Genomic DNA, 26,837 nt, shown 5'->3' on the forward strand with positions numbered 1-26,837 from the left:
ACGCCCGGGACTGGCCCCTTCCGGGAGCTGTAGTTGAGACAGGTTCGTGGTCACGTGACACGAGGAAGGGCGGACGTAAGACCCACGCAGAGGAGCGGGGCTGTACGACGGCGATTCCGCGACATCTTTGTTGTGGGCAAAGTGCGCCCACCGCATCTCGTGTTTAAAAGGTAAAACTTCGGTAGCTAGTTAAATAATTAGTTTTAGGACTGTCCGCATCAAAATCAGGACTGGTGTGAGGCCTAATAATCTGCATATTTCGCCAGCTCTGCAAGTGATTCTTAAACACTATACTCCAATTTTGACGATTTTTCAAGCCCTCTGTGTCTTCCTTAACAGTGATCCCTACCCTGACCTGCTTTCCGTTCCGTCGCTCAGTCGTGTCCAACTCTATGCGACCCCGTGGACTGTAGCCTACCAGGCTTCTCCGTCCATGGGATTCTCCAGGCAAGAATACTGGAGTGGGTTACCGTTTCCTTCTCCAGGGGATCTTCCCGACCCAGGGATCGAACCCGGGTCTCCCGCATTGGAAGCAGACGCTTTAACCTCTGAGCCACCAGGGAAGCCCCCTGACCTGCTTTACTAACCCTTAAAGGTAAGGATCTCGGAAAAGAAGTTAGGTTTCACAGTAGTTAGAAACCCTGTTTAGTTTCCAAGAACTGTTTGCTGTTTAACCATATAAAGTGAAAGTGAAGTCGCTCAGTCGTGTCCGACTCTTTGGGATCCCACGGACTGTAGCCCTCCAGGCCCCTCCACCATGGGATTTTTCAGGCAAGAATACTGGAGTGGGTTGCCGTTTCCTTCTCCAGGAGATCTTCCCCACCCAGGAATCCAACCGGGGTCCCCTGCACTGCAGGCAGACAACCACATAACCACTAACTTTCTAGGAGAAAGTCAGTACCTTGTTCGTCAACGCTGGGGCGGACTGAAGTCAATTCAAGTAATATATCTGTATTCTTCGATATTAACAGCTAAAGACATACGCATGAGTATGTACTTCTCTAGAGTCTAAAGCTGCTCTAGAGATGTTCAGTTCAGTTCAGTCGTTCAATCATGTCAGACTCTTTTTCGACCCCATGGACTGCAGCATGCCAGGCTTCCCTGTCTGTCACCAACTCTCAGAGTTTGCTCAAACTCATGCCCATCAAGTTGGTGATGCCATCCAACCATCGCATTCACTGTGGTTCCCTTGTCTTCCTGCCTTCAATCTTTCCAGCATCAGGGTCTTTTTCAATGAATCAGTTCTTAGCATCAGGTGGCCCAAGTATTGGAGTTTCATCTTCACCATCAGTCCTTCCAATGAGTATTCAGGACTGATTTTCTTTAGGATGGACTGATTGGCTCTCCTTGCAGTCCAAGGGACTCACAAGAGTCTTCTCCAACATCACAGTTCAAAAGCATCAATTCTTCCGAGCTCAGCTTTCTGTCTAGTCCAACTCTAACATCCATACATGACTACTGGAAAAACCATAGCTTTGACTAGACAGACCTTCGTTGGCAAAGTAATGTCTCTGCTTTTTCATATGCTGTCCAATTTGTTCATAGTTTTTCTTTCAAGGAGCAAGTGTCTTTTAATTTCATGACTGCAGTCACCATCTGCAGTGATTTTGGAGCCCCGCCAAGATAAAGTCTGTCACTGTTTCTATTGTTTCTCCATCTATTTGTCATGAAGTGATGGGACGGGATGCCATGATCTTAGTTTTCTGAATGTTGAATGTTGGTAACATCTAGAAATGTTGCCATTCTTTAAAACAACTTAGGAAGTCCTCTGAGAATTTCCTTCTTGGGCCCCTTTTTAATACTGGCAAATCATCCTTTAAGTGCAGATGATCTTAGGAATGATCAGCTATTCCAAGCCAACCTTTTAGGGGAATTTAGAGACCAAGCTAAATAAGCTATGACCAAAACCTTTAGAAATGAGGGTCTTGCTGCTCCACTAGTATCTTTCTACTTCTTAGTACTTATGATTTGGTGCTTGCTCCTGTCCATTCCCCACAAGGGAAACTGAAATAAGTTTCAAATGAAGATTGTGATCCTGAAATATTGAATCTTCCATGTTATCATCTGTATGATCATTCTACTCTGGCTCAAAGTCTTGAGTTCAGTTCAGTTCAGTCACTCAGTTGTGTCTGACTCTTTGCGACCGCATGAATCACAGCATGCCAGGCCTCCCTGTCCATCACGAACTCCCGGAGTTCACTCAAAGTCATGTCCATTGAGTCAGTGATGCCATCCAGCCATCTCATTCTCTGTCATCCCCTTCTCTTCCCGCCCCTAATCCCTGCAGATGACACCACCTTTATGGCAGAAAGTGAATAGGAACTAAAAAGCCTCTTAATGAAAGTGAAAGAGGAGAGTCGAAAAGTTGGCTTGAAGCTCAACATTCAGAAAACTAAGATCATGGCCTCTGGTCCCATCACTTCACGGGAAATAGATGGGGAAACAGTGGAAACAGTGTCAGACTTTATTTTGGGGGGCTCCAAAATCACTGTGGATGCTGATTGCAGTCATGAAATTAAAAGACACTTACTCCTTGGAAGGAAAGTTATGACCAACCTAGATAGCATATTAAAAAGCAGAGACATTACTTTGCCAACCAAGGTCCATCTAGTCAAGGCTATGGTTTTTCCAGTGGTCATGTATGGATGTGAGAGTTGGACTGTTAAGAAAGCTGATTGCCAAAGAATTGATGCTTTTGAACTGTGCTGTTGGAGAAGACACTTGAGAGTCCCTTGGACTGCAAGGAGATCCAACCAGTCCATTCTAAAGGAGATCAGTTCTAGGTGTTCATTGGAAGGACTGATGCTAAAGCTGAAACTCCAATACTTTGGCCACCTCATGTGAAGAGTTGACTCACTGAAAAAGACTCAAAGTCTTCAATGGGTCTCTAATACCAATCAATGATGTACAAGTTCACCATGGTGTTCTAAACTCTAATATGGCCCTCACCTCCTGCCATGTCACTTAATTTACTATGTGTGTGAATGATATATATGTATATATTCTTGATCATTGATTGTTCTCTGAGATTATTTCATGCCTTTCTGACTCTTGATACTTCCCTTTACCTATTTCTGCCACCTATAATGCCATCCTACCTCTGATCAACTTCTGTTTCTTGAAATTCTAACTAACCTTGAAAGACCACCTAAAATATCCACTTTTGTGATTTTCTGATGCCTCCAACTTATGAACCATTGTTTATTGACTCTTACAGTACTTGTCACATTCTATTGCATATTATAATTATCTATGTATTTGCTTTATTTTCTCCTACCAGATGATAAGTTCCATGTTTGAGACCAAGGTCTATATCCTACTCATCTCACTATTTTCATGGAGCAACCATATTGAGCATATTGTAGGTCTTGGGTATAAAGTAATGAGATCTATTTCCTTATTTGACTGATAATTGCTGTTAAGGATAATTCCAAAGCAATAGTTCTAAAAAGGTTTTGAGTAGTGTTATCATTTTTAGAGACACCTTAAAGTCTCCAAAATTCTAGAGAGGGTAGTATTTATCTGAATGGTTAAATTGAGCCTGGTCTGAGGAGGCCTTGCAAATAGCTGAGAAAAGAAGAGAAGCAAAAGGCAAAGGAGAAAAGGAAAGATATGCCCATCTGAACACGAAGTTCCAAAGAATAGCGAGGAGAGATAAGAAAGCCTTCCTAAGTGAACATGCAAAGAAATAGGGGAAAACAATAGAAAGGGAAAGACTAGAAATCTCTTCAAGAAAATTAGAGATATCAAGAGACATTTCATGCAAAGATGGGCACAATAAAGGGCAGAAACAGCATGGACCTAACAGAAGCAGAAGAGATAAAGAAGAGGTGGCAAGAATACACAGAAGAACTATACAAAAAAGATCTTCATGACCCAGATAATCGCGATGGTGTGATCACTCACCTAGAGCCAGACATCCTGGGAATGTGAGGTCAAGTGGGCCTCAGGAATCATCATTATGAACAAAGCTAGTGGAGGTGATGGAATTCCAGCTGAGCTATTTCAAATACTAAAAGATGATGCTGTGAAAGTGCTGCACTCAATATGCCAACAAATTTGGAAAACTCAGCAGTGGCCAAGGACTGGAAAAGGTCAGTTTTCATTCAAGTCCTAAAGAAGGGTAATACCAAAGAATGTTCAGACTACCACACAGTTTCACATGCTAGCAAGGTAATGCTCAAAATCCTTCAAGCTAGGCTTCAATAGTATGTGAACCAAGAACTTCCAGATATACATGCTGGATTTAGAAAAGGCAGGAGTCAGAGATCAAATTACCAACATCTGTTGGACCATAGAAAAAGCAAGAGAATTCCAGAAAAACATCTACTTCTGCCTCATTGACTACACTAAAGCCTTCAACTGTGTGGATCACAACAAACTGGAAAATTCTTTAAGAGATGGGAATACCAGACCACCTTACCTGCCTCCTGAGAAATCTGTATGCAGGTCAAGAAGCAACTGTTAGAACTGGACATGGAACAGACCGGTTCCAAATTGGGAAAGAATACATCAAGGCTATATATTTTCACCCTGCTTATTTAACTTACATGCAGAGTACATCATGTGAAATACCAGGCCGGCTGAATCACAGGCTGGAATCAAGATTGCTGGGAGAAATATCAATAACCTCAGATATGCAGATGACACCACCCTTAATGGCAGAAAGTGAAGAGGAACTAAAGAGCCTCTTGATGAAAGTGAAAGAGGAGAGTGAAAAAACCTGGCTTAAAACTCAACATTCAAAAAATGAAGATCATGGCATCAAGTTCCATCACTTCATGGCAGATAGGTGGGGAAACAATGGAAACAGTGAGAGACTTTTTTCCCTTGGGCTCCAAAATCACTGCAGATGGTGACTTCAGCCATGAAATTAAAAAATGCTTGCTCTTTGGAAGAAAAGCTGTGACAAACCTAGATAGCATATTAAAAAGCAGAGACATCAGTTGGCCAACAAAGGTCCATTTAGTCAAAGTTATGGTTTTTCCAGTAGTCATGTATGGATGTGAGAGTTGGATTCTACAGAAAACTGAGTGGTAAAGAATGATGCTTTTGAACTGTGGTGTTGGAGAACACTCTTGAGAGTCCATTGGACTGCAAGGAGATGCAACCAGTCCATCCTAAAGGAAATCAACCCTGACTATTCATTGGAAGAACTGATGCTGAAGCCAAAGCTCCAATACTTTGGCCACCTGATGTAAAGAATCGACTCATTGGAAAAGATCCTGATGCTGGGAAAGATTGAAGGTGGGAGGAGAAGGGGACAACAGAAGATTAGGTGGTTGGATGGCATCACTGACTTAATGGACATGAGTCTGAGCAAACTCCAGGAGATGGTGAAGGACAGGGAAGGCTGGCGTGCTGCAGTCATTGGGGTCGCAAAGAGTCAGACATGACTGACTGAAAGATGTCAATGATGATTCAAAACCAGTTGCTTTTCCTTCTGTGTTTGGTTGTCTTTTAGTTTCCAGTAAGCAGAGCTGGGGTAAGACTGAGGTGAACTAGGCACACTAAGTGCTCTGCAAGTGCCCTGTCAATAAGTTACAAGGAATTCCTTAGAGACTGATGAAGACTTTCCTTTCTATAAACTTTTCTTTCTATAAGACTTTTCTTTCTTATAAACAGGCTTATAAATAGAGATAATGAACTTAACACAGCATTCATTCTTCTGCTTGTAAAAATAAGTTCATTAAAATGGATCAGTATACTTTTTGATCAAAAGGTTTTCTGATTAATTTTTGGGTCCAATTATGAAACTGTTTCTAAATATCTGGGCAACAATTTTCTTGGTTTTCTTAGAATTGTTACCCAGCATCACCATTCATTCTGTGTTTTCATATGATGATATCTTTATTGTCATTTGACACACCCCCATGAAATTAAAAGACGCTTACTCCTTGGAAGGAAAGTTATGACCAACCTAGATAGTATATTAAAAAGCAGAGACATTACTTTGCCAACAAAGGTCCGTCTAGTCAAGGCTATGTATGGATGGGAGAGTTGGACTGTGAAGAAAGCTGAGCGCCGAAGAATTGATGCTTTTGAACTGTGGTGTTGGAGAAGACTCTTGAGGGTCCCTTGTACTGCAAGGACATCCAACCAGTCCATTCTAAAGGAGATCAATCCTGGGTGTTCATTGGAAGGACTGATGCTAAAGCTGAAACTGCAATACTTTGGCCACCTCATGCGACGAGTTGACTCACTGGAAAAGACTCTGATGCTGGGAAAGGTTGGGGGCGGGAGGAGAAGGGGACGACCGAGAATGAGATGGCTGGATGGCATCACCGACTCTGTGGACATGAGTTTGAGTGAACTCCTGGAGTTGGTGATGGACAGGGAGGCCTGGCGTGCTGTGATTCATGGGGTTGCAGAGAGTTGGACACGACTGAGTGACTGAACTGAACTGAACTGAAAAGTTCCTTACCAGTGAGAGTTCAGATATTTGTATATTAAAGGCATTCATCTTTACCAGTTCTCTACCTTTGAAATTTTATGAATATTTTTCCTTGAATAGGGTGTATTATAAATGGGAAACATAAAAATATAAGATCCATAACTTCTGTAATTTATACCTTTTCCTCTTGATTTATGAAAACTCCTTAAATACCTCAATAGGAAATGCATAAAAATATGCTTGGGCCTTTCACAGGGAAAAAACCTCAAGTATTAATTAAAATATATTAAATAAAAATCCCAATACTAATTTAAAGTGCTAAATGTTCCGCCTTGTTGATAATGAGCAAAATGTAAATTGAGACTGGCAAAATTGTGAAAGAACAGCAATGTCCAATATTGGTAAAAGCATAAGGAGATGAATATTTTCATAACATTGTATTGATGCAACTAGAAATTCTAGCAATGTTTCTGGAGAATATGTATGTGTGTGTATCAAAATATATATATATCTCAAAGCCCTAAGATTGCAACTCCTTTGATTTTTGCAGTTTTCCTCCTAGAGATTTATCCTGAGGAAACAATTGGACAAATATGAAATAAAATGTTCATAATACATCCATCCGTTCCGTTCCGTCACTCAGTCGTGTCTGACTCTTTGCGACCCCGTGGACTGTAGCCTACCAGGCTTCTCCGTCCATGGGATTCTCCAGGCAAGAATACTGGAGTGGGTTACCGTTTCCTTCTCCATAATACATCCATAATAAAACTAAATATCAGCCAATTCATTGATTTATGTAGAAAATTCCATACTGATTAGTTCTTACCTATTGATTTGGAAATATGTCCACAAGAAAAAAGTCTGAAATGATAATACCTTAATTTTCTTGGATGGGGGTGAGGGTTTAGATCATGGCAATTTTTATATCAGTTCAGTTCAGTTCAGTCGCTCAGTCGTGTCCGACTCTTTGCGACCCCATGAATCACAGCACGCCAGGCCTCCCTGTCTATCACCAACTCCCAGAGTTCACTCAAAGTCATGTCCATTGAGTCAGTGATGCCATCCAGCCATCTCATTCTCTGTTGTCTCCGTCTCCTCCCACCCCTAATCCCTCCTAGCATCAGACTCTTTTCCAGTGAGTCAACTTGTCGCATGAGGTGGCCAAAGTATTGGAATTTCAGCTTTAGCATCAGTCCTTCCAATGAACTCCCAGGATTGAGCTCCTCCAGAATGGACTGGTTGGACCTCCTTGTAGTCCAAGGGACTCTCAGAGTCTTCTCCAGCACCACAATTCAAAAGCATCAATTCTTTGATGCTCAGCTCTCTTCATAATTACTGTTATTTTTTACAGTGAACATATACCATTTTTACAATCCAAAAAATTAATTTGTTTATATTTTGAAAACAATAAGACCAGATATAAATTTTTCAATTTTATTCTTAGACAATACAACAACATAATATTTAAGGTGTAATTACAGAAATATTAGTACAACATTGTGATTCTGTCAAGATATAATAATATAAAATATTCAATAGGTTTTAAATATATTTCATTTGGTTATATAGTAAATATTAAATTAAGTTTAGTAGCAGTAAGTTGCACTGGATGCATAGAAAAATCTTTGTAAGTTAAATTAGCAATAAAATTCAAATTTAGAATTATTGTAATACTTTTATAAATAAGTTATTTAATAATGTTTATCTGGCAAAAACACCTCTGAGAAACCCATTATATAGCACACTGTGAAATTTCAAAGTTGAAGCCCCAGATTTAAAAGAAACAAGTTATTTACATTTTATCTACAAAGTTAAATCTTCATAACTTTATAAACTACTGATGGGTATCTGGAAAGTAATGCTCATGAGCTGTGTTTCAATGCTCAGTCTTAGAAGGGAATGAGCCACTTTCAATATGGCTTCATTGGGATCTAATGTTTTAGCATCACTTGTCTTCCTCAGAAGTTTAACACTGATAATGGAACAAGAAAAGAGGGAGCCTGGGGACAAGCAGAGGCCAGTCATTTGCCATTAGCACCAATATAGGGCTTTAACTTATTAGTAAAATTAGATGACCTTGAGGGCACTTGTGATTTTGGACTTTAAAGAGAGCTATGGATGGAGCAATATTGGTTGGCCTTAACTGGTAACTGTAGAATAGTTTTTTGGATGTTTGCCTAGAACAGTTCTCAATCAGAAATCACCTGGAGAAGCTTGTTAAAATATGCATTTCTGGGCCTTTCCCCCAGAGTTTCTGATTCTAAATGTCTACGCTAAGCATTTGCATTGATGGCAAGTACCCAGATGCTGCTGATGCTGCTGGTCCAAGGACCACATTTTGAGAATTGCTGAGCTACAGAGGGTTTGTGTAGATCAGCTAACCCTATGCCATTATGGTACAATTAAGAAAGTTGGATATTTTTAGAGCAAAAATTAAAAAAAAAAGTCTTAGTATAAGGTGAGTCTAAGCAAATAATCTAAGTAAAATGCACTTCTCAGCTTAAATGTAAAAATCACTTGGCAGCAGTCACATGAGCAGTGAAGGATGCCAACCAAGGTCACAGTCTGTGCTTTCCTCTGGGGTCACACCTTCATTTACAAAGCAACTGAGGTTGAAGCAATAACCTGAATTTAAATATCAGCAACACCAACTCCACCTCGGTAGATTAAGAAGCATCTGCAGAGCTTTATCCCTGGACATCTGGCCTCTGAGATTAATCAAATAGTGCTACTATCAAATATAAAAGGGTCTTTAAGGTTTTGTAAGTTTTCATTTTCTTAACATTTTCAAACCTTGGCTTCTGTAATGCCAAGGAGAAGCTAGATGTCCTGGGCTTTCCCTGGGCATAAATATTATTTTTGAACCTTTATTGAGGCCTGCTGAATTATTCTGATGAAATATAAGAACAAAGGAAAAAAAGGAAGAAAAACAACTTAGATGTGTAGAATTCTTAACAGAAACAGTAAGTTACCTTCTCTGAGATATTGGATCAGAAACAAGTCTCTTTTCATCCCCTTAGTGTCTATAATTTAGTGCAGTGCCTGGGATATGACTTGGTGTTGAATAAAATCTTAAGTTGAATTAGGTAAACTTGGGAATGTATCAACACACTGAAAAGCAAGTTTTAAGACATACAACCACGAAACTATACAATTTGTACATCAAAATTTTTACACAATGGATTCTTCAAATGGTTTATAAGAATATGTAATATCAAAAACATGTCTTTAACGAAGGAAAAATTATGTAGTTAACAAGGGACTACATCTCTGACCACCCAGGTCAAATGGAATATTTAGAGCAAATGAAAAATATTTTGAGCCTGATTAGCCAACAAATGCCTTCAGTTATTCCATGGGTTGCTGAACTCATGCACCAACATTTATAGGGATATTATAGGGTGCATATAGGTATGCACCAACATTTATAGGGATGGCGATAAAGTGCACATCAAGGAATTTGTTATTTGTGTGGGTGTAGTTAATTTACTAAGGGTAAAAATTATATCTATTTGAATATAAGCAAGCTATATTGCTGTAGTGAAATGAATTCAATGGGCAAACAAAAATGTCTTTTAAAAAATGTAAACCAAAACCATACAGTATTTCCAAGGCTATTATTATTCCATTCAGGGCAACCCCCTTCTGGCCTTAGTCTTGGGTGTGTTTGAAAAAGCACTAGAGAATCCATGAGCCTCAATTCAATTCTGGTTCCCTTAGGTCTTAGATTACTCACCAGGTTTGAAAGTCCAGTTTATTCATGATGCTCTAATATCCCATTTCATCCCCTTCCCTACATAGGGTCTAGAGCTTTGGGAAGTGGGTGATCAGGCAATTTAAAACAGAATTAGCCTCCCTGAGTCTCCAAGACTGGAATAGAAAGGGGGTGAATCCTGGGAATCCAGTGGACCAAATAGCTCTTCACTTGTAGTATCAAACTTTATACAATCGCCATTTACTTAGTGCATTGGATAAAAGTGGAATACAAGATTCTGGTGATACTTTGTGAAAAACTTAGTGCTTTGCATTAGGGAACTTTGATACAGTACAGATTTAGAGACCAGTATCACAGAACTAACTTAAAAGAAGGCTTTGTTGTGTGGGGAAACAAATAGAAACTTTGTACTGCTGTTCCAAGAGAGAAAGATACTTAAATAAGTGCATGTTCTGCAGTATTACTTGGTTATTTAGGATGAAATATAAGTAACAGTTTTATTTTTTCTTTATTTCTTCATGGTCTCCTCTTCATGCACACTTGACAGCGACTTATTATGTTTTCTAACTCCCCAGCTTTCACAGTTGATGGAATGGGTTTTCTGAAATAAAAGCAAAAAAAACACCAAAAATCTCATCAATTTATAGATAAAAGGGAAATACTTCCTGGGTCTGAGTTTTGTTAATAAATATGGTAGCTCACCTAAACTTTGTTTCAGGGAGGTATGTTTCTGAAAAGATATATGTGTCAACACTTTATCATTTTTTGTATTTAGCAGTCACTTACAAATGCAAACTTACAGATTTTTTTAATGAAAAAATACTCCTACCCTTTTAATTTTGTGTAATACTCAAAAGTCTTCCAACACAATAAGTTAAAATTAGTAGATCATGTAATTTTTTTTTTTTTTTTGAGCCCACTTGTGGCTCAGACTGTAAAGAATCTGCCTGTAATGCAAGAGACCCAGGTTCAATCCCTGCATTGGGAAGATCCACTGGAGAAGGAAATGGCAACCCACTCCCGTATTGTTGCCTGGAAAATTCCATGGACAGAGGAGCCATAGTCCATGGGCTACAGTCCATGGGGTTGCAAAGAGTCAGACATGACTGATCAACTAACACTTTCACTTTAGTAGTTTATTCAGTAGTCTATAAATTCATATATCAATATTAAATATTTTTAACAATGACAAAAATCATATTTTTTGGCCTTTATTGGTACAGTAGCACAAACCAGGGCTACTTGTCGACTCTAGACCACTTGTATACTGGGAGTGCCAAGCTAAACAGGATTTTATTGGCACAGGGAGATTTTTTTTTAAACGTTGAGTACATCAGCACACAGGGAATGAAAATCTAACACAGGCAACCTTTGAATAGCTACACAGTTGAGTCATCAGATTAAACTTAACTTTGAATAGTTACCTGAACATTCTTTTGGGGTCTAATGAAGCCAACCAGAAACTGTAGGAATTTGAATAGTAGTTGCATGTTCCTCTTCCATGACATTCTATAAATGGACTGGCTCGGAATTCTTCCAGGCAGGAGCCGGGGGATGCGAGTGCTTGCCCAGCACCCTCCGAACCAGCACTTGTGAACTATCACAAGAAAAAGATCCAAATAAGAATTCTGTGCATAGTGCTCACATTTTCAATGCTCTAATTTTTTTTTTTTTTGTAATAGAAGACACATACACAAAAAAGCATGAATTGAACTTCTTGTGCTTATTTACCCATATTTACTATAACACTCCAGGTACCTTCCGAGTTGAAGGATAATCATCAAAAATCATCTAAAAGCTGTTTATTTTGCCTGGAATGCTTTTCCCCCCCAGGTCTGACGTGTTCTTTGTCATTCACGGGCCTGCTCCACAAAACTTTCCTTGACCTCATCCCTATCAGTCTCTCCTCTTATCTTGCTTAATTTTCTCCATGGGACTGTTCACCATCTGAACTCACTATGTACTACTATCGTTATGTTGTCTTCTCACTTATATGTCTACCACTACGAAAGAAGCTCCATGAGAGCAGGAACTTTGGTTCACGGCTGGTATCCTAGTGCCTAGAATGGTCATAGCACAGAGTAGGCATTCAATAAATATTTAATGAATTGAGTAAAGAAGTGAGAATAAGGTATCATAAACGATGTTACACAAAATATGAATAATCACCAACCACATCTGCGCAGGTATCAAAATCACAAATGTCAATCCATAGATTTCTTCATTTAGTACTTGCATCTGGAGAATTTTTCTTTAAAAGGCTATTTCTCTTTTAGTTCCCATCTTCATAGGAACTTCAAAGGGTCTTAGAATATGTGGGTAATCTCTTTCTGAGAAGTCTGTTTTTAAAAATGTGTCATTATTTACAAAAACAAACAAAGCATATTTGCAGATTTTCAAGCAAATATGCACGGTAGATTGTGCATACTGATGTCTAACAATATCATTCCTGGAGACCACATCTCATCCAGCCTAATGTAACATTCCATGGATAATGCTTACTATGAATGTACTGTTCCTTTTCTCCTTACCATGATGAAAGAAAAGCCTTTCCAGAGAGAAATCCAGCCAGCAGGACAGGGGGGGATATCAGTGGTTTGGCTGTGAACAGCTATGGCAATTGCAGGACCTTCACAGACTGTGCATCTGTAACATGAAACAAAAAATACGGTGCATCACCACTTTCTGCACCACGGTTTGCTGCCTTACATTCTGTGGCAAAGGAAGTGATTCACCTGTTGCCATCATGAAACTAAGGGGCTGGGATTTTACCTGCTAATATAAGGCTCCAGGGCCCTGCCAGTAATTGGAGCCATGTCCATTGGTATCATAGCTGGTGTTGACAGCCAGTAGGAATAATCGTTTCGAGATGCAAAATTACACACATCGTTGATATTGCAGAATAAGAATGGCATTGTGGTAAATCGCTGCAGGCAGCTGCCAAGTGTTCCTAATAAAGCATCAGACTGGGTATCACTTTCAGTGAATTCCAATTATTTTGATTATGATTACTAGATAGAAGCTAATTAAAACATAACATGTGGCAAAAACTGGAAAAAAATGACACAAAAGAGCTATTTGCAAAGTGTGTGATTGAAAAGTTTTAATACTTATAAGAATTAAAGATCCAATAGGGACATAAATCCCCCTTCCTTCTTCCACCTTTAACACTTTCTGGGGCCCTTTCTAATCATCTAGAACTTGAGGACTAGCGGAGGTCTTTGAGAAAATGTCTTTGCTTCAAAATCTCCCCAGTTCTTCATATGTATATGATGGCCCATAACCAGGCCAAGCTTTGGAACAGATTTTACTTTTAAGCCTGAACAGCAGATAGGTTATTTAAGCGAAAATTGTTTTTGTTGAATAAGACCAACTAGATTGGCTCCTTCTAGAGCTCACAATCCAGAATGAATATTAGACATGAGACCAATGTCTTATTTACTCTTTAAAAAGTATTGATGAACTTATTTGCAGGGAAGGAACGGAGACACAGATGTAGGGACTTGTGGAAACAGTAGGGGAGGGAGAGAGTAGGATGGATGGAGAAAGTAGCATCAATACAGATATATACTCTCAGGTGTAAGATGGATAGCTGGTGAGAAATTGCTGTGTAGCAGTGCTCTGTGGTGACCTGGAAAGATGGGATGGGGAGAGGGGAAGGAGGGAGGAGAAGGATGTATAATTATGGCTGCTTCGCATTGTTGGATGGCAGAAACATTGCAAAAATTAAAAAACAAAAACAAAAGTACTAAAGATACTCAAGTTGTTTACACTTAACTTCAGAGGGAAGTATCCCATGCCATAAAAATTTACTGTCTGTATATGGAATGACGTGGATAGAAATTAAACAGGGGCATTACCCAGGTCCTGTCCATGGGATTGTTCATTTCCTTGTACAAAGAGAAGAGAAAACCCACTATAGAGTGGCTCTGTCCCTTCTGGACAGGAGGGAATCGCTGTGGTCTGGCTGTGCCGGGTAAAGACAAAGCCCCTCGTCACTGTCCCTGCGGCAGGTGGTCCAGTGTCTCCAGGTTTCCCCTTCAGGCCTGGCAGGCCATCGGATCCAGGTGGTCCTTTAAAAAACACACTATACATGTGGCAACACAAACAAAACCTCAAACTTGTTTATCCAAAATACTAATTCGAATATTTACATATATTTATTAAGCCTCAACTATAGAAAGGAGTCCTAAAGAAGTATGGTTTATAAAACGGCCAAAGAACTTTCTTAAATGTTGACTATTTTATTACAGATGCCTCTTGTTATAAATACTTGTGTATATCTGATGATGAGTTTTTTGAGATCAGTTCTTCATCTCTATGTTGCCCTGTGGTGCCTGGCATCAAGACCATCTCTGTCTATTTGCTAGTAATTCTCAACACAGTTTGTGTTGTAGTATCCTCAGTCTTGCTATGGCCCCATTTTGAAAGTCAGATGTGGCCAGTAAAGTTTTTTAATTCATATAATTATTAATAAGAGTTTTGCTTTCACCACTTTGAAAAACACACTTTGACAAAAGTCGAATGATTAATAGTGTCTTAAATTGCACTCAGGACAGTACTAAATAATGAGAAATTATGCAATTATTTTTATTAGCTAGCATTGTACTTAAATTTTTAAAGACAAATCTCTAATCTTTATGCAGTTGTGTCATAGTAGATCTGGGCATATGTCAATGAATCGGGAAATCACACTTAGAATTTTTTCTTACTTTAACAAAGACTCAATCCTAAAAAATAAGATTTGGACATTTAGATATTTTCTAGAAGGGTGCTTTTGAAACTTTTGCAGAAGGTAGTCTTTGATTCAGGCATATCAAACTGACACACATAAGCTTACGTTCAGACTGAAGTACTTAAAAGAGGCCCCTTTTCAGGACACACACATGAGTTGTTGAATTGTATTCAAGAATGGCATAGTTAGAAGATGGTTTTCCTGAATAATGATACTAAGTTGCTGTTCTATTCATATCAAAGTAATATTTTTCCAACTATGACTTAGGTGCCACTGTTTTTCTTTTCTTTGAAAAAAATGTGCAGTTCATATATTTCTGTTGTAAATTAGATTAATACTAAAAATTAAACTGAAGAGAATTTATAAGGTGATTTTAACTTATTTTACGATAGCAAAATTTATATAAGTATGATAGTTTGCAAATTCTATATCAATCTACATGCTTTATTAACTCTGCCATGCTCTTATCTCATTCGATGCATATGTATCAACATGCCAGTAAGTTTAACCCATTCTTAATTGAAGTCTATAAACCTTAATCTTAAACAAGTAGATCATCACTTCCTACAGTAGGTGTCAAAATTAGGTGCCACGCTTAGAAGTAGATGTTATTAACTAAGTACGCAATATCAGCTTTTCTGAATATAAAATTGGTGTTTCATTAGATCCATGAGCCTGCAGGTTAAAAATCAGGAGTACATTTGCCCAGTTAAGACATATGAATGGAGAAGGAAATGGCAACCCACTCCAGTGTTCTTGCCTGGAGAATCCCAGGGATGGGGAAGCCTGGTGGGCTGCCGTCTATGGGGTTGCATAGAGTTGGATATGACTGAAGCGACTTAGCAGCAGCAGCAGCAAGACATAGGAATAATGGTATATTCCAATAACACTTGATTGTCTATCTCAAAAAGAATGTTTTGCCCCTGGCTTAGTCTTCTCTGCACAGCACACACTGAAATATTTAGAGTTCTCATAAGTTCAAGTAAGTCTCCTTTCTCTGTATATACAGAGAATAGCTCTCCCTCAGTGAAGAACAGCCAGCTGTTGTTGTTTTTTTTTTTACCTTGCTCTCCTTTAGAACCTTTGTTGCCTTTTTCTCCAGTTGGTCCAGGACTTCCTGGTGGACCATCCTCCCCTGGTTTACCTTTTGGTCCACAGGGTCCTAAAGCAAAAAACCAACATTGTACTGAATGGCTCATATAGGATAAAAGGCAAGGTGGCCAACTATCCCAGTTTACTCAAGACTTCCCCAGTGTCGATAATAGAAGTCCTGCAAATAGAAGAGACCCTCATCCCTGGGCAGACTGGGACAACTGGTCCAACATGCTACAATCTATGTCCCAAGGGAGAAAAAACTAAAAATGAACCAGGGGTATATGAAATACAGCATTTTAATACTGTGCTACCATTTAGATTAATGCTACTCCAGAATTCACTATGCCCTTGTATTCACCAAAGTAATAAAATCTCTCTTATCTCTCAGGTGACTCAGGTGAACCTAGAACACAACAGTTCCATCCAGAGGTCTATTACAATATGCTGGGCCAATAGAAAGGGGTTAGTTCAACTTCCATGCACCAGTCATTTTAAAAGATTTCATAACAGTAAGTACATTTGCATTTACTAATTTTCCAAGTGTTGTGCAAAGTGTTGGAAAGGTATAAATATTTTACATAGAACTTGGATTTATTCAGTCAGTCATTTAGAAATAGAGCTCTAAGACTGGCAGTTTTCAGAGGAGACAGACTTCATACTTTTACCTTCATAAAAAACAATCCTGAGTGCCCTATAGTGTATTTGCTCAACTTTATACTATAAACACCAGTTGTCAATAGGGTCAAAAGTTCTTTTATTTGCTGGCCTAGAGTAAAATAAGCTCAGTCTTTTGGCCACCTGATGTGAAGAGCTGACTTATTTGAAAAGACCCTGATGCTGGGAAAGATTGAAGGCAGGAGAAGAAGGGGCTGACAGAGGATGAGATGGTTGAATGGCATCACCGACTCATTGGACATGAGTTTGAGTAAGCTCCGGGAGTTGGTGATGGATATGGTGGCCTGGTGTGCTGCAGTCCATGGGGTTGCAAAGAGTCAGACAGGACTGAGCAACTGAAATGAACTGACTGAAAGCTGATTATTAAAAACACTATAATGTGTAACATTTTCTATGAAGTTGTATTGTTTATTTCCAAATCTCTTTACAAGAAGTTTGGTTCAGCTACTTCCTAGTGATCCCACACCTGGATCTCCTGGTGGTCCCGGAGGCCCGGGTTCTCCTGGCATCCCTGGTTCTCCAGCTGAACCAGGTGGGCCTGGGCTTCCTGGAAGGGAGATGATCTTCACTGTGCCAGGCTCTCCACGTGCACCTATTGGCATGAACAGAAAAGGATGATGGCTTTCCTGATGAGCTACTCTTTCTTCACTGAGAGCAATATGAAGGAAATAATACATTTACCAGGTGGTCCTTTTGGCCCAGTTTGCCCTGGAGGTCCCGGTGGTCCGGGAAATCCTGAATTACCCTTCTCCCCTTAAAAAAAAAAAAAAAAAGGCAATGTCATTCCACACAGAACAACAGGTTTCCTAGCTGTTCAGATTGATTGCTGTCTCCAAGGGGGGTTCTGGGAGTGACGACTGGAGGTTGTGAGCTGCATGACAAGGACTGTGAGTTAGTTATATTCATGTGGATTGTAGCGTTTCATTTGGACTCAACTGGTCATGCATAGTGTCCGTTAAAAATGCATTCTAGAAGTACGCATTAAGTACTAGTATCTTAGCATTGAAGGGGAAGAGTTCTTAGTTTTTAAGTTCAGAAACCAATTTAATATTTAAGGTAAAATATGAAGTGACATTAAATCTTACTTTAGCATTTCCTAGTGAGTTATATTGGTTGTCATAGTTATCTACTTTCTCAGCTTATTACTCTAGCTTTACTAGTAGCCCAAAGTTAGTTATATTAGGAACTCTCATGAACTCATATGAAATATCTTGTTTGTTGAAAACTATCAAAGTGGTAAGGTTTCTCTCCCAGTCTTTGACATGAATAAAAAGTTACCAAGAAACATTGGTTTGGAGAAACACTCTTTTTAAAAATCTTGACACAATGTACATACTGTATCTAATTGTTGTTGCTGTTTTTATTGTTGTTTAGTAACTCAGTCATGTCTGACTGTTTGCGACTCCATCGACTGTAGCCCACCAGGATCCTCTGAACATGAGATTTTCCAGGCAAGAATACTGGAGTGGGTTGCTATAACATCTAATTACTTAGAACTTAATACTAAATACGATATTCATAACAGAAATATAATAAAACAATTATATTATCAAAAGTTAACTGGCAATCACACTATAAATTATCCACTTGATATCAGAACTAGAGGATATGTTAATATTTGCTTATATCTACCAGAAGATACCTAATCTTTTGGGGAATAAAAATTTCCAAATAAAGAAGTTCAAACTCATTAGTGGTGCCAGATGATGAACAGTCTTATTCTGATATCTAAGAGAATAACTGAATGTGTTTCGTGAACATATTTCAAAAGAACTGGTTAATACTTCTTATTTTATGAATCTTCCTTAGCTTTGCAGGTTGCACCACTGGTAAAGAACCCATCTGCCAATGCAGGAGACATGAGACACAGGTTCAATCCCTGGGTCAGGGAGATCCCCTGGAGGAGGAAATGGCAACTCATTCCAGTATTCTTACCAGAGAATTCCATGGACAGAAGAGCTTTGCGGGCTACAGTCCATGGGGTCGCAAAGAGTCGGACATGACTGAAGCAACCTAGTATGCACGCACACATGCCCTCGATATACATCTAAACATTTCACCAGAATGCTTTTTTCTTTGGTATAGCATGTCTATAATTTTTCAAGTCTTCGCTGTTCCTGTTCTGAGACTTGGAAGAGTGACAAATGGTCCACATCTTCCCTGGGCCAGTGTTCACCCACCCAGTGGCTAGTGAGATTTCTCAGAATCTCTTGCTTTGGTTTCTCCTTAGTTATTTTGCTCTTTGAAGAGCCAGTGATTGAAAAATTGAAAAGGCTATCTTTGACCTCCACCTTGTCCTCCCTCAGAACTGGAAAAGTGTCTTTCATGGAAATGTGGTTTTGTTCACTTTGGTTAATACTAATTTAGCATCTATTTATACTATGATCATCAATTCCCTGCACACACAAAACAATCCCAGTGGATTCAACCTGCTAAGACAACACAGCCAATATTCAAAATGTCATTTGAGATCATACTACCATGATGGGGGATTTTCTGAAAACCTGAAGTTTAAATTTTATGTGTGTGAATGTTTTAAACTTTAAACTCCAAATTATGTTTTCTTATTTAAAAACATAATACATGTGCCCCATAAAAACCAAACACTTAAATCTGCATATAAAAATTTACTTACCCTCCCCCATGATCAGTTTGTGAATATTCTTTTAGATTTTCAGCTTTTAAAAATTATCACACAGGCACAAAGTAAAATAAATCATGCAAAGCAACCTGTTGCTATTGATGTAGTTCCCCATTCTCTAGCCCAACACACATCAGCACGCTCAAAGGTCACCACTTCAAACTGTTTCTGTTTTAAACTTTTCTAGAGTTTCCGTCCTTAAGATATGGTTTAATTCTTAAGGCCTCTGGGGTCGGGTGCTAGTGTGGTCATCCTGCTTAATTCTCCCTTCTTCATTCATTCTATCTGCACCCGGTCTGTTCTGACACGATGGGTTCAGTAAACATCCATGTGCCCTAAAATGTGACTCATGGTCATTGCCTTTGCATCCACAGAGGGCTGAACAAAAAACAGTACCTTTCATGCCTGGAAATCCGTAGAATCCAGGATCACCTCTGGCTCCTAGCCGACCGGGGATACCTGGTGCTCCCTATATTTCAAATAAGAAGCAAAACCAAAGACAAATTTTTAAAATCAGAATATTAATTATAGTTTTTTTTAAAGCATATAAGATATTTTATTATATTGAGTCAGAATGATCTAAAGTTGATAGACATCATTTTTACCTTCCAATCCACTGTATTACCTCCTGTAACTTCTATGTAACCTAGACCTCACCTTAGGACTATGATTTTTCAATATAAAAAAAGTAAAAACTACCGTTGAACACAAGAGTGAACATAACTTTTGATGTGAATATATGTTAGTGTATCAAATACAATTGGATATTCTGTATTTCAAAGTGAACTTCCCAGCATTCAGAGATCTTCCCGGAAGAACAGGTACCAGATGGTCAGAATGAAAATTATAATTTGTATTTGTAATTCTTGCAAAGACAACAGAGATGCTATTGAACTGTAACAATCACCATCATTCTAACTAAGCTCTCAGAGTTATTACTTACTCTGGTCAGAGTGATAAAAGTACAGGTTCCAGGAATGGGAGTAGGAAGGGGGTGTCAGTGGAGTTTTGACATCACTCTTGGCAAGGATGCAATGATCTGACCAGGCCGAGATGCTCCCATAATATGAGGCTCACACTAATTGCCCTTGTGGCCATAAGATGCTCAAGCAAGGCCATAGGAGGAGAGGGGAGGGAACAGCGCTTCCAGAAAGAGCTGTTTGTCAGAATGTATGTCACCTCTAGTCTTATACTACCCATAAGAATTGAGACAGAATGCTATTACTTAAAAACAATGAATTGAAGGTCCTGAAAATGCCAACAGTAACAAAACTGCTTGTTGAGCCAGCTGTCTTTGGAGCTTGAAGACCAAAGAAGGAATGGTCCTATTTCTTAGATAAGGTGGTGTGAATTTAAAAAAGGAAGGAGAGTAAACAGGAGCATGTGATCAAGGATTCTCAGGCTTCTGAAGTCTGGCCTGTTCTCCAGAGGTAAAGGTAACCAGGGAGGAAGGTCTGGTGCCAGGCCCTGCCCTTGGGTGGGGAGGAAGCTGTTTCCTTCAAAGAGAGAGTTGTTAAGGGCAAGGAGTCAGTTTTCATCAAAAAAGACCCTGCTGCTGGGAAAGATTGAGGGCAGGAGGAGAAGGGGATGACAGAGGATGAGATGACTGGATGGCCTAACTGACTCGGGACATGAGTTTGAGCAAACTCTGGGAGATAGTGAAGGACAGGGAAGCCTGGCATGCTGCGGTTCATGGGGTAACAAAGAGTTGGACACAACTTAGTCACTGAACAACAATAAGAATTATCTTTCAGGTGTAAATACAAATACACCACAGCGGATTTAAGAGAGATTGCATTTCCAAACTAGACTTTCCACATCCCAGTGTTCTTGGAAGAATTTCAATGTGATTATAAGATCAGTGTTTGCCACTTTCAAAAAATCATGAAGAACAGGAGAAATACCTAATGCTGGAGATAGGTGAGTATCTCATTTTTTAAAAAAAGTTGTTAAAAAGTAGATTCAGGAAACCATATACCAAGAGAGCTTAACATGTTTCCTGACAATAAACCATGTCAAAGAACCTCATTATCCATCACAAGATAACACAGACTCTCTATGACATAACTCTGATTTCCTCATTAGTTTCCAAGAATTTTATGTAAACAGAGAAATCTTTTCAAATATGCTGCTGAGAGAAAGCTAGGGAAGGTGGCTATGGTGTTGAGTGAGATGCTATGATTGAGAGATCTTAATAGGTTGGGAGCATGAGCCTAAAGGAACAAGATGATATCTAAGAAAAATAAATGTGAAAGTTCGGCACTTAAGTCACAAATACACAAACGGACAAGACAAAAAGTAATGGAGGAAACTTAGCAGCAGTTCAGGCAGAAAAGGCACAAGGGCTTTCGTTGACCATAAACTCAATGTGTGATGATAATGTGGTGACTAGGCAGCCAAACAATCCATGTGGAATTCTGTTTTTATTGTTGTTTAGTAGCTCAGTCATGTCTGACTGTTTGCAACCCCATGGACTGTAGCCCACCAGGCTCCTCTGCCCATGCAATTCCCCAGGCAAGAATACTGGAGTGGGTTGCCATTTCCTTCTCCAGGGGATCTTCCTGACCCAGGGACCAAACCCGCATCTCCTGAATTGGACGGCAGATTCTTTACCACTGAGCCACCTGGAAAACCCCACGTGGACTTGTAGGCTGGATTATAAAACAGAATGTTCAGGATAGTGAGTCTCGTCTGTCTTCTAGCTACTCTGTGGGGTACTGAATTCATATTCCTAGAAGGTGCTCATCTCAGGGGCTGCATTCTTAAGGTATTGGCAAACTAAGATATATTCAGAATAGAGGCACATTGATGAAAAGTTAAGCTGAAATTGAGGGAAAAACATTTATTGGGAGAGAAAATATTCAGAAGGAAATGGCAGCTATTCATAAATACTGGAAAGTATGTTGTGGGGAAAAATAGACATCGGGGACGGCAAAGATGATTTTGAAATCCTATTAATAGAGAAAAATTTTGTTGTCATCTAGAGTGATTCCAAGCTTCTACGTGAAATTGTTCAGAGTCGAAACAAGATGAGGTCAGGAATGACACACAGAAGGGCCCCAAATAGACTGAACTTTCACAGGCTTCTTAGAGACCAAATCTGCCCGACTCTTAAGGTCCTTTGATTCTTTGAACCTTCCAGACTCTGTCATTTTTTCGATTCACTGCATAGAAGCATCATAAGTGGGAAACTTGTGATGCTTCCAGGTACATCTGATCCTGGCAGTCAACTTAGAAGCATTCAGTTCAGTTCTGTTGCTCAGTCATGTCCAACTCTTTGCAACCCCCTGGACTGCAGCATTCCAGGCCTCCCTGTCCATCATCAACTCCCGGAGTTTATTCAAACTCATGTCCATTGAGTTGGTGATGCCATCCAACCATCTCATCCTCTGTCGTCCCCTTCTCCTCCCACCTTCAATCTTTCCCAGCATCAGGGTCTTTTAATAAGTCAGTTCTCTGCACCAGGTGGCCAAAGTATTGGAGTTTCAGCTTCAGCATCAGTCCTTCCAATGAATATTCAGGACTAATCTCCTTTAGGATAGACTGGTTGTATCTCCTTGCTGTCCAAGAGACTCTCAAGAGTCTTCTCCACCACTGCAGTTCAAAAGCATCAATTCTTCGGTGCTCAGCTTTCTGTCTAGTCCAACTCTCACATCCATACATGACTACTGGAAAAACCATAGCTTTGACCAGATGGACAAATGGACAGATGGATATTACTTTGTTGACAAAGTAATATCTCTGCTTTTTAATATGCTGTCTAGGTTGGTCAGACGTCAGAATTATTTCCCACTTACCGGATGACCCGGTGGCCCCACGTCTCCTACAGCTCCAGGTGGGCCTCTTCGGCCAGGCTCTCCCATCAACCCCTTGTCTCCTTTTACGCCTTCTACAGGACCCCCTGGACGTCCGGGAGGACCAGGCACGCCTGAATTCACAGAAAGCCTGTCAATATTAGCACTCAGGGAGCTTTGCAGGTTCTGTTGGTGCCCTTTTGAGTGAAGAGCAAACCCTGCACCTTAACGTTACCTGGCACAAGGCATGAGGCAGGAACTACCTCTCCTTGATGACGGTTAGAGCAGAATCAGTGCCTAACCCAGTATCTTACACACAGTAGGGGCTCAGTCAGTACTGGTGAATGGATGCCTCTGTCTCTCTCCCAGGCTCATGAACTTGATATTTACTAATTTTTCTTTCTTTAAAAAAAAATTTTTTTTATGTGGACCATTTTTTAAGTCTTTATGGAATTTGTTACAATACTGCTTCTGTTTTATGTTTTATTTTTTTGGGCCATAGGCATGTGGGATCTTAGTTTCCCAACCAGGGATCAAACCTGAACCCGCTGCATTGGAAGGCAAAGTCTTAACCACTGCACCACCAGGGAAGTGCCAGTATTTACTAATTTTTCAAACAGGTCCCTCTGCCTCCACACCAACAGCCTTATGCACCCCACTTGAGGACAGGTGGGCATGGGAAAACAGAGAAGACCAGAAGGAAAAAGCAGCAAGATGGTCACATGAATGGGTTGAAAGCTTCTTATGTCAAATGTTATTTTCATTCTTTTATCATATTTAAAAGTAGATTCTTTACCTGGGTTTCCTCTGGAGCCAGGTGGACCTCGATCTCCTTTCTGGCCAGGGATGGTTACACCAGGAAAGCCTGGTGCCCCTTGAGGTCCTGTCATGCCAATGGGCCCTGGAGGCCCAGCATCTCCCACTGACCCTTTCCTGCCAGGGAGGCCGGGCAAGCCTGGTGCTCCCCTGTCTCCTTTGGCTCCTGTAAAAAAAAAACTCTGGTAAGTTTCTGTAATGCCCCTGTATTTGATGTTATAGTTTGTGGTTATCCCTAATAACAGAGACACTTTGCATAAAGGTATTAAGATTCAAAATATAAATTTTTTTAAAGAGGCCAACAAAAGAGATGTAAGTCTATAAAGACAGGGTCCAGACTAGACTCAGTTCTGCCTCCAGCTATCTGGTGCTCCTGGTAAAGTCATTTCACTGTTTTATTGTTTTAAAAATAGAGGTAATATCTGACTTCACTCAGTTCTTTAAATATCAAATGAGAATATGCAGATGAAAAGCATGGTATAAGCTCTGAAGTGTTTGTTATTTTCTGGTGAATTTTAATTACAATGACTTTATTTAATCACTGATAATTCAACAGAGCATTAAAAAGCTAAACTTCAGGGTCAGTTTGTGCATTTCAAATGTTGCCCAGCCAAACCCTGACAAAAGAACGACAAAGCTGCTATTCTTGTTCTGTCCTCTGATTACTTCTCTCCCATAAGATAAACACTAGTCTGGAAGAAATGTGAGATTTGGATTTACCAAAGAAGACTCCCCTAGAAGGTCACAACTTAATACTAATATTTTTAATCTCAGAAAACCTTCAAGAAATTGTGCTTTGACATTCATGAATGGAAAATGTTTTATGAATTGAAAATAATCTCCCCCTCCTCTCTCCCATCTTTGTGTTACTCTAGAAATATTCTAGAAATAAAATCTATAACATCATGTGAAAAACCCAAATGAACTTCTTGGCCAATCATGAAATGTCATGAAAATAGGAAAAAAATGGAAGGAAGAAGGAAAAGTGAGGATGAGGCTGGTGGCACAGGCAAGGGCTTGGGGAGTTATGCAGAGAATGCTTTAAGTGATGATGAAAATAAAACTGAATATCTAACACTTTATCTACCATGTTCTTTTTTATGCCTGTAATTTATACTTTAGCATCAGTTCTTCCAATGAACACCCAGGATCTATCTCCCTTAGAATGGACTGGTTGGATCTTCTTGCGGTACAAGGGACTCTCAAGAGTCTTCTCCAACACCACAGTTCAAAAGCATCAATTCTTCGGCGATCAGCTTTCTTCACAGTCCAACTCTCACATCCATACATGACCACGGGCGGGAGGAGAAGGGGACGACCGAGGATGAGATGGCTGGATGGCATCACCGACTCTGTGGACTTGAGTCTGAGTGAACTCCGGGAGTTGGTGATGGACAGGGAGGCCTGGCGTGCTGTGATTCATGGGGTCGCAGAGAGTCGGACACGACTAAGCGACTGAACTGAACTGAACTGAACTGGATTTATACTTTTAAAAGAAAGAATTTAGATGATTTCAGCTCTCTCCAAGCTCTGAAATGCTTGAAGGGTCTGGCAACAGTCTGATGCAAACCAAAAACGTGTATGTTCTTAATGACATGTTCAGTAAATTGCCAGGTCTGAGATCCTGGGAGAGTTATGGGAAAGCCCTGAAGAAACGGTAGCCTGAGCCACACACTGGCTCCAGGGGTTGGAATCAGACCAATGAAGAGAACAAGGTGGCAGAAGATTAGTAATTAGAAGATTACTACTGCAGCTCAGAATAGCATGGAGAGAAAACTCCAAGCTATCAATTCCACCTCCATCTTTTTAGGAGGTGATACATTTTAACCATGCTGATAACAAGGAAGGAAATCCAGAAGAAGTCTTTTTACTTTCATAGATGGAAATTTGAAAGTTGGATCACAGTGTCTAGTTTGTTCATTTTGTTGTGATGGTAATAATGGATTTTTACTTGAATGCTAGGAATATATATATTCTGTGTCACCATTGGGACTTCTTTAATTCAAAATGCTAAGTGTATCTGTCAGGGCTATTAAATCAGATTCTGTCCTTGAAAATGTATATCACCAGGTTTGGGAGGAAGAACCACTCACCTTGAGGACCAGGTTTCCCTCTTGGACCTGGAGGTGCTCCCAGCAAGCCTGAAAGAGAAAATGTTGGTATTTCACTATGTTATATATACAGTTAATTTATATCATATAATATATATTATGGAGAAGGGAAATGGTAACCAACTCCAGTATTCTTCCCTAGAGAATCCCATGGACAGAGAAGCCTGGTAAGCTACAGTCCATGGAACTGCAAAGAGTTGAGAGGGTAACAGGCAGGAAGGCTAGGGGTCTGCAAACGGAGGAAATAGGCTACAAGCGTCAGACATTTTTTTATCTCTCTTAAGCGGCAGGAGGAAACAAGCTACAAGTGTCAGATTTTTTCCCTTCTCTATACAAATTTAAAAGGAGGTTTCTCTTAAAATTCTGTTTTGCCATGATGAGACCTAGTTCCACCTGAACTTTTCTCAAACCATGAGCTAACCAATGCATTTTTCTTATGGAAATGTTTCTCTTAAGCTATGTTAATGAACTATGTATTTACCCTAGACTCTGTCTTTCTTTAAGTCAGTTCCGCTTAAGATTCAGAACCAATAAGGGCTCAACAAACCAGTATGTTTTACTCATATGTTGTTCTCCTAATCTATGCTAATGAAACTATATATTTACTTGGAAACCTGCCTTTCTTCAAGATTCATGTCAATCGTTTTATGGCCCAGGATGACTCACCTTGTGCCAGGGTTATCTCAAAATGCATGTTGTGGGTGAGGGGCCTGGCGCCTGTCTCTGAGTTTTGAGACCTTCCCTTTCTCTAATTAGCAGCCTGCTGGTAGCTATATAACATCCAGCTAAAGACTAGCAGGGGGGTACTCTTTCTGCCCCCTTCTGATGTCTATGTCAGAAGCTTTCTCTGTCTCTTTTATA

General features: G+C 39.8%; 1 protein-coding gene and 1 long non-coding RNA gene across 3 annotated transcripts in view; one reads left to right on the forward strand and one right to left on the reverse strand.

Moving 5' to 3' along the window:
- Positions 1-37: 37 nt before the first annotated feature.
- Positions 38-26,773, forward strand: LOC129538378 (uncharacterized). Its single transcript, XR_016039541.1, has 3 exons — positions 38-170; positions 16,328-16,448; positions 24,988-26,773. It is a non-coding gene; the product is annotated as an uncharacterized LOC129538378 (long non-coding RNA).
- Positions 8,257-26,837, reverse strand: part of COL4A3 (collagen type IV alpha 3 chain) — a 157,358-nt gene continuing 138,777 nt past the window's right edge. For both annotated transcript variants that reach the window (XM_055398539.2, XM_055398538.2), the window contains 12 exons: positions 25,959-26,006; positions 23,846-24,031; positions 23,053-23,183; positions 19,652-19,724; positions 17,296-17,367; positions 17,081-17,206; positions 15,908-16,006; positions 13,970-14,182; positions 12,882-13,059; positions 12,641-12,755; positions 11,534-11,706; positions 8,257-10,710 (listed from right to left, as the gene is read on the reverse strand). In XM_055398539.2, coding sequence (XP_055254514.2) covers positions 10,626-10,710; positions 11,534-11,706; positions 12,641-12,755; positions 12,882-13,059; positions 13,970-14,182; positions 15,908-16,006; positions 17,081-17,206; positions 17,296-17,367; positions 19,652-19,724; positions 23,053-23,183; positions 23,846-24,031; positions 25,959-26,006 — 1,499 coding nt within the window. In that variant the 3' untranslated portion in view covers positions 8,257-10,625. The remainder of the gene's footprint in view (positions 10,711-11,533; positions 11,707-12,640; positions 12,756-12,881; positions 13,060-13,969; positions 14,183-15,907; positions 16,007-17,080; positions 17,207-17,295; positions 17,368-19,651; positions 19,725-23,052; positions 23,184-23,845; positions 24,032-25,958; positions 26,007-26,837) is intronic.

Source organism: Moschus berezovskii, chromosome 2 (genome assembly GCF_049115385.1).
Source record: "Moschus berezovskii isolate FMDL1 chromosome 2, NW_MosBer_1.0, whole genome shotgun sequence".
In the NCBI taxonomy this organism is placed as follows: domain Eukaryota; kingdom Metazoa; phylum Chordata; class Mammalia; order Artiodactyla; family Moschidae; genus Moschus; species Moschus berezovskii.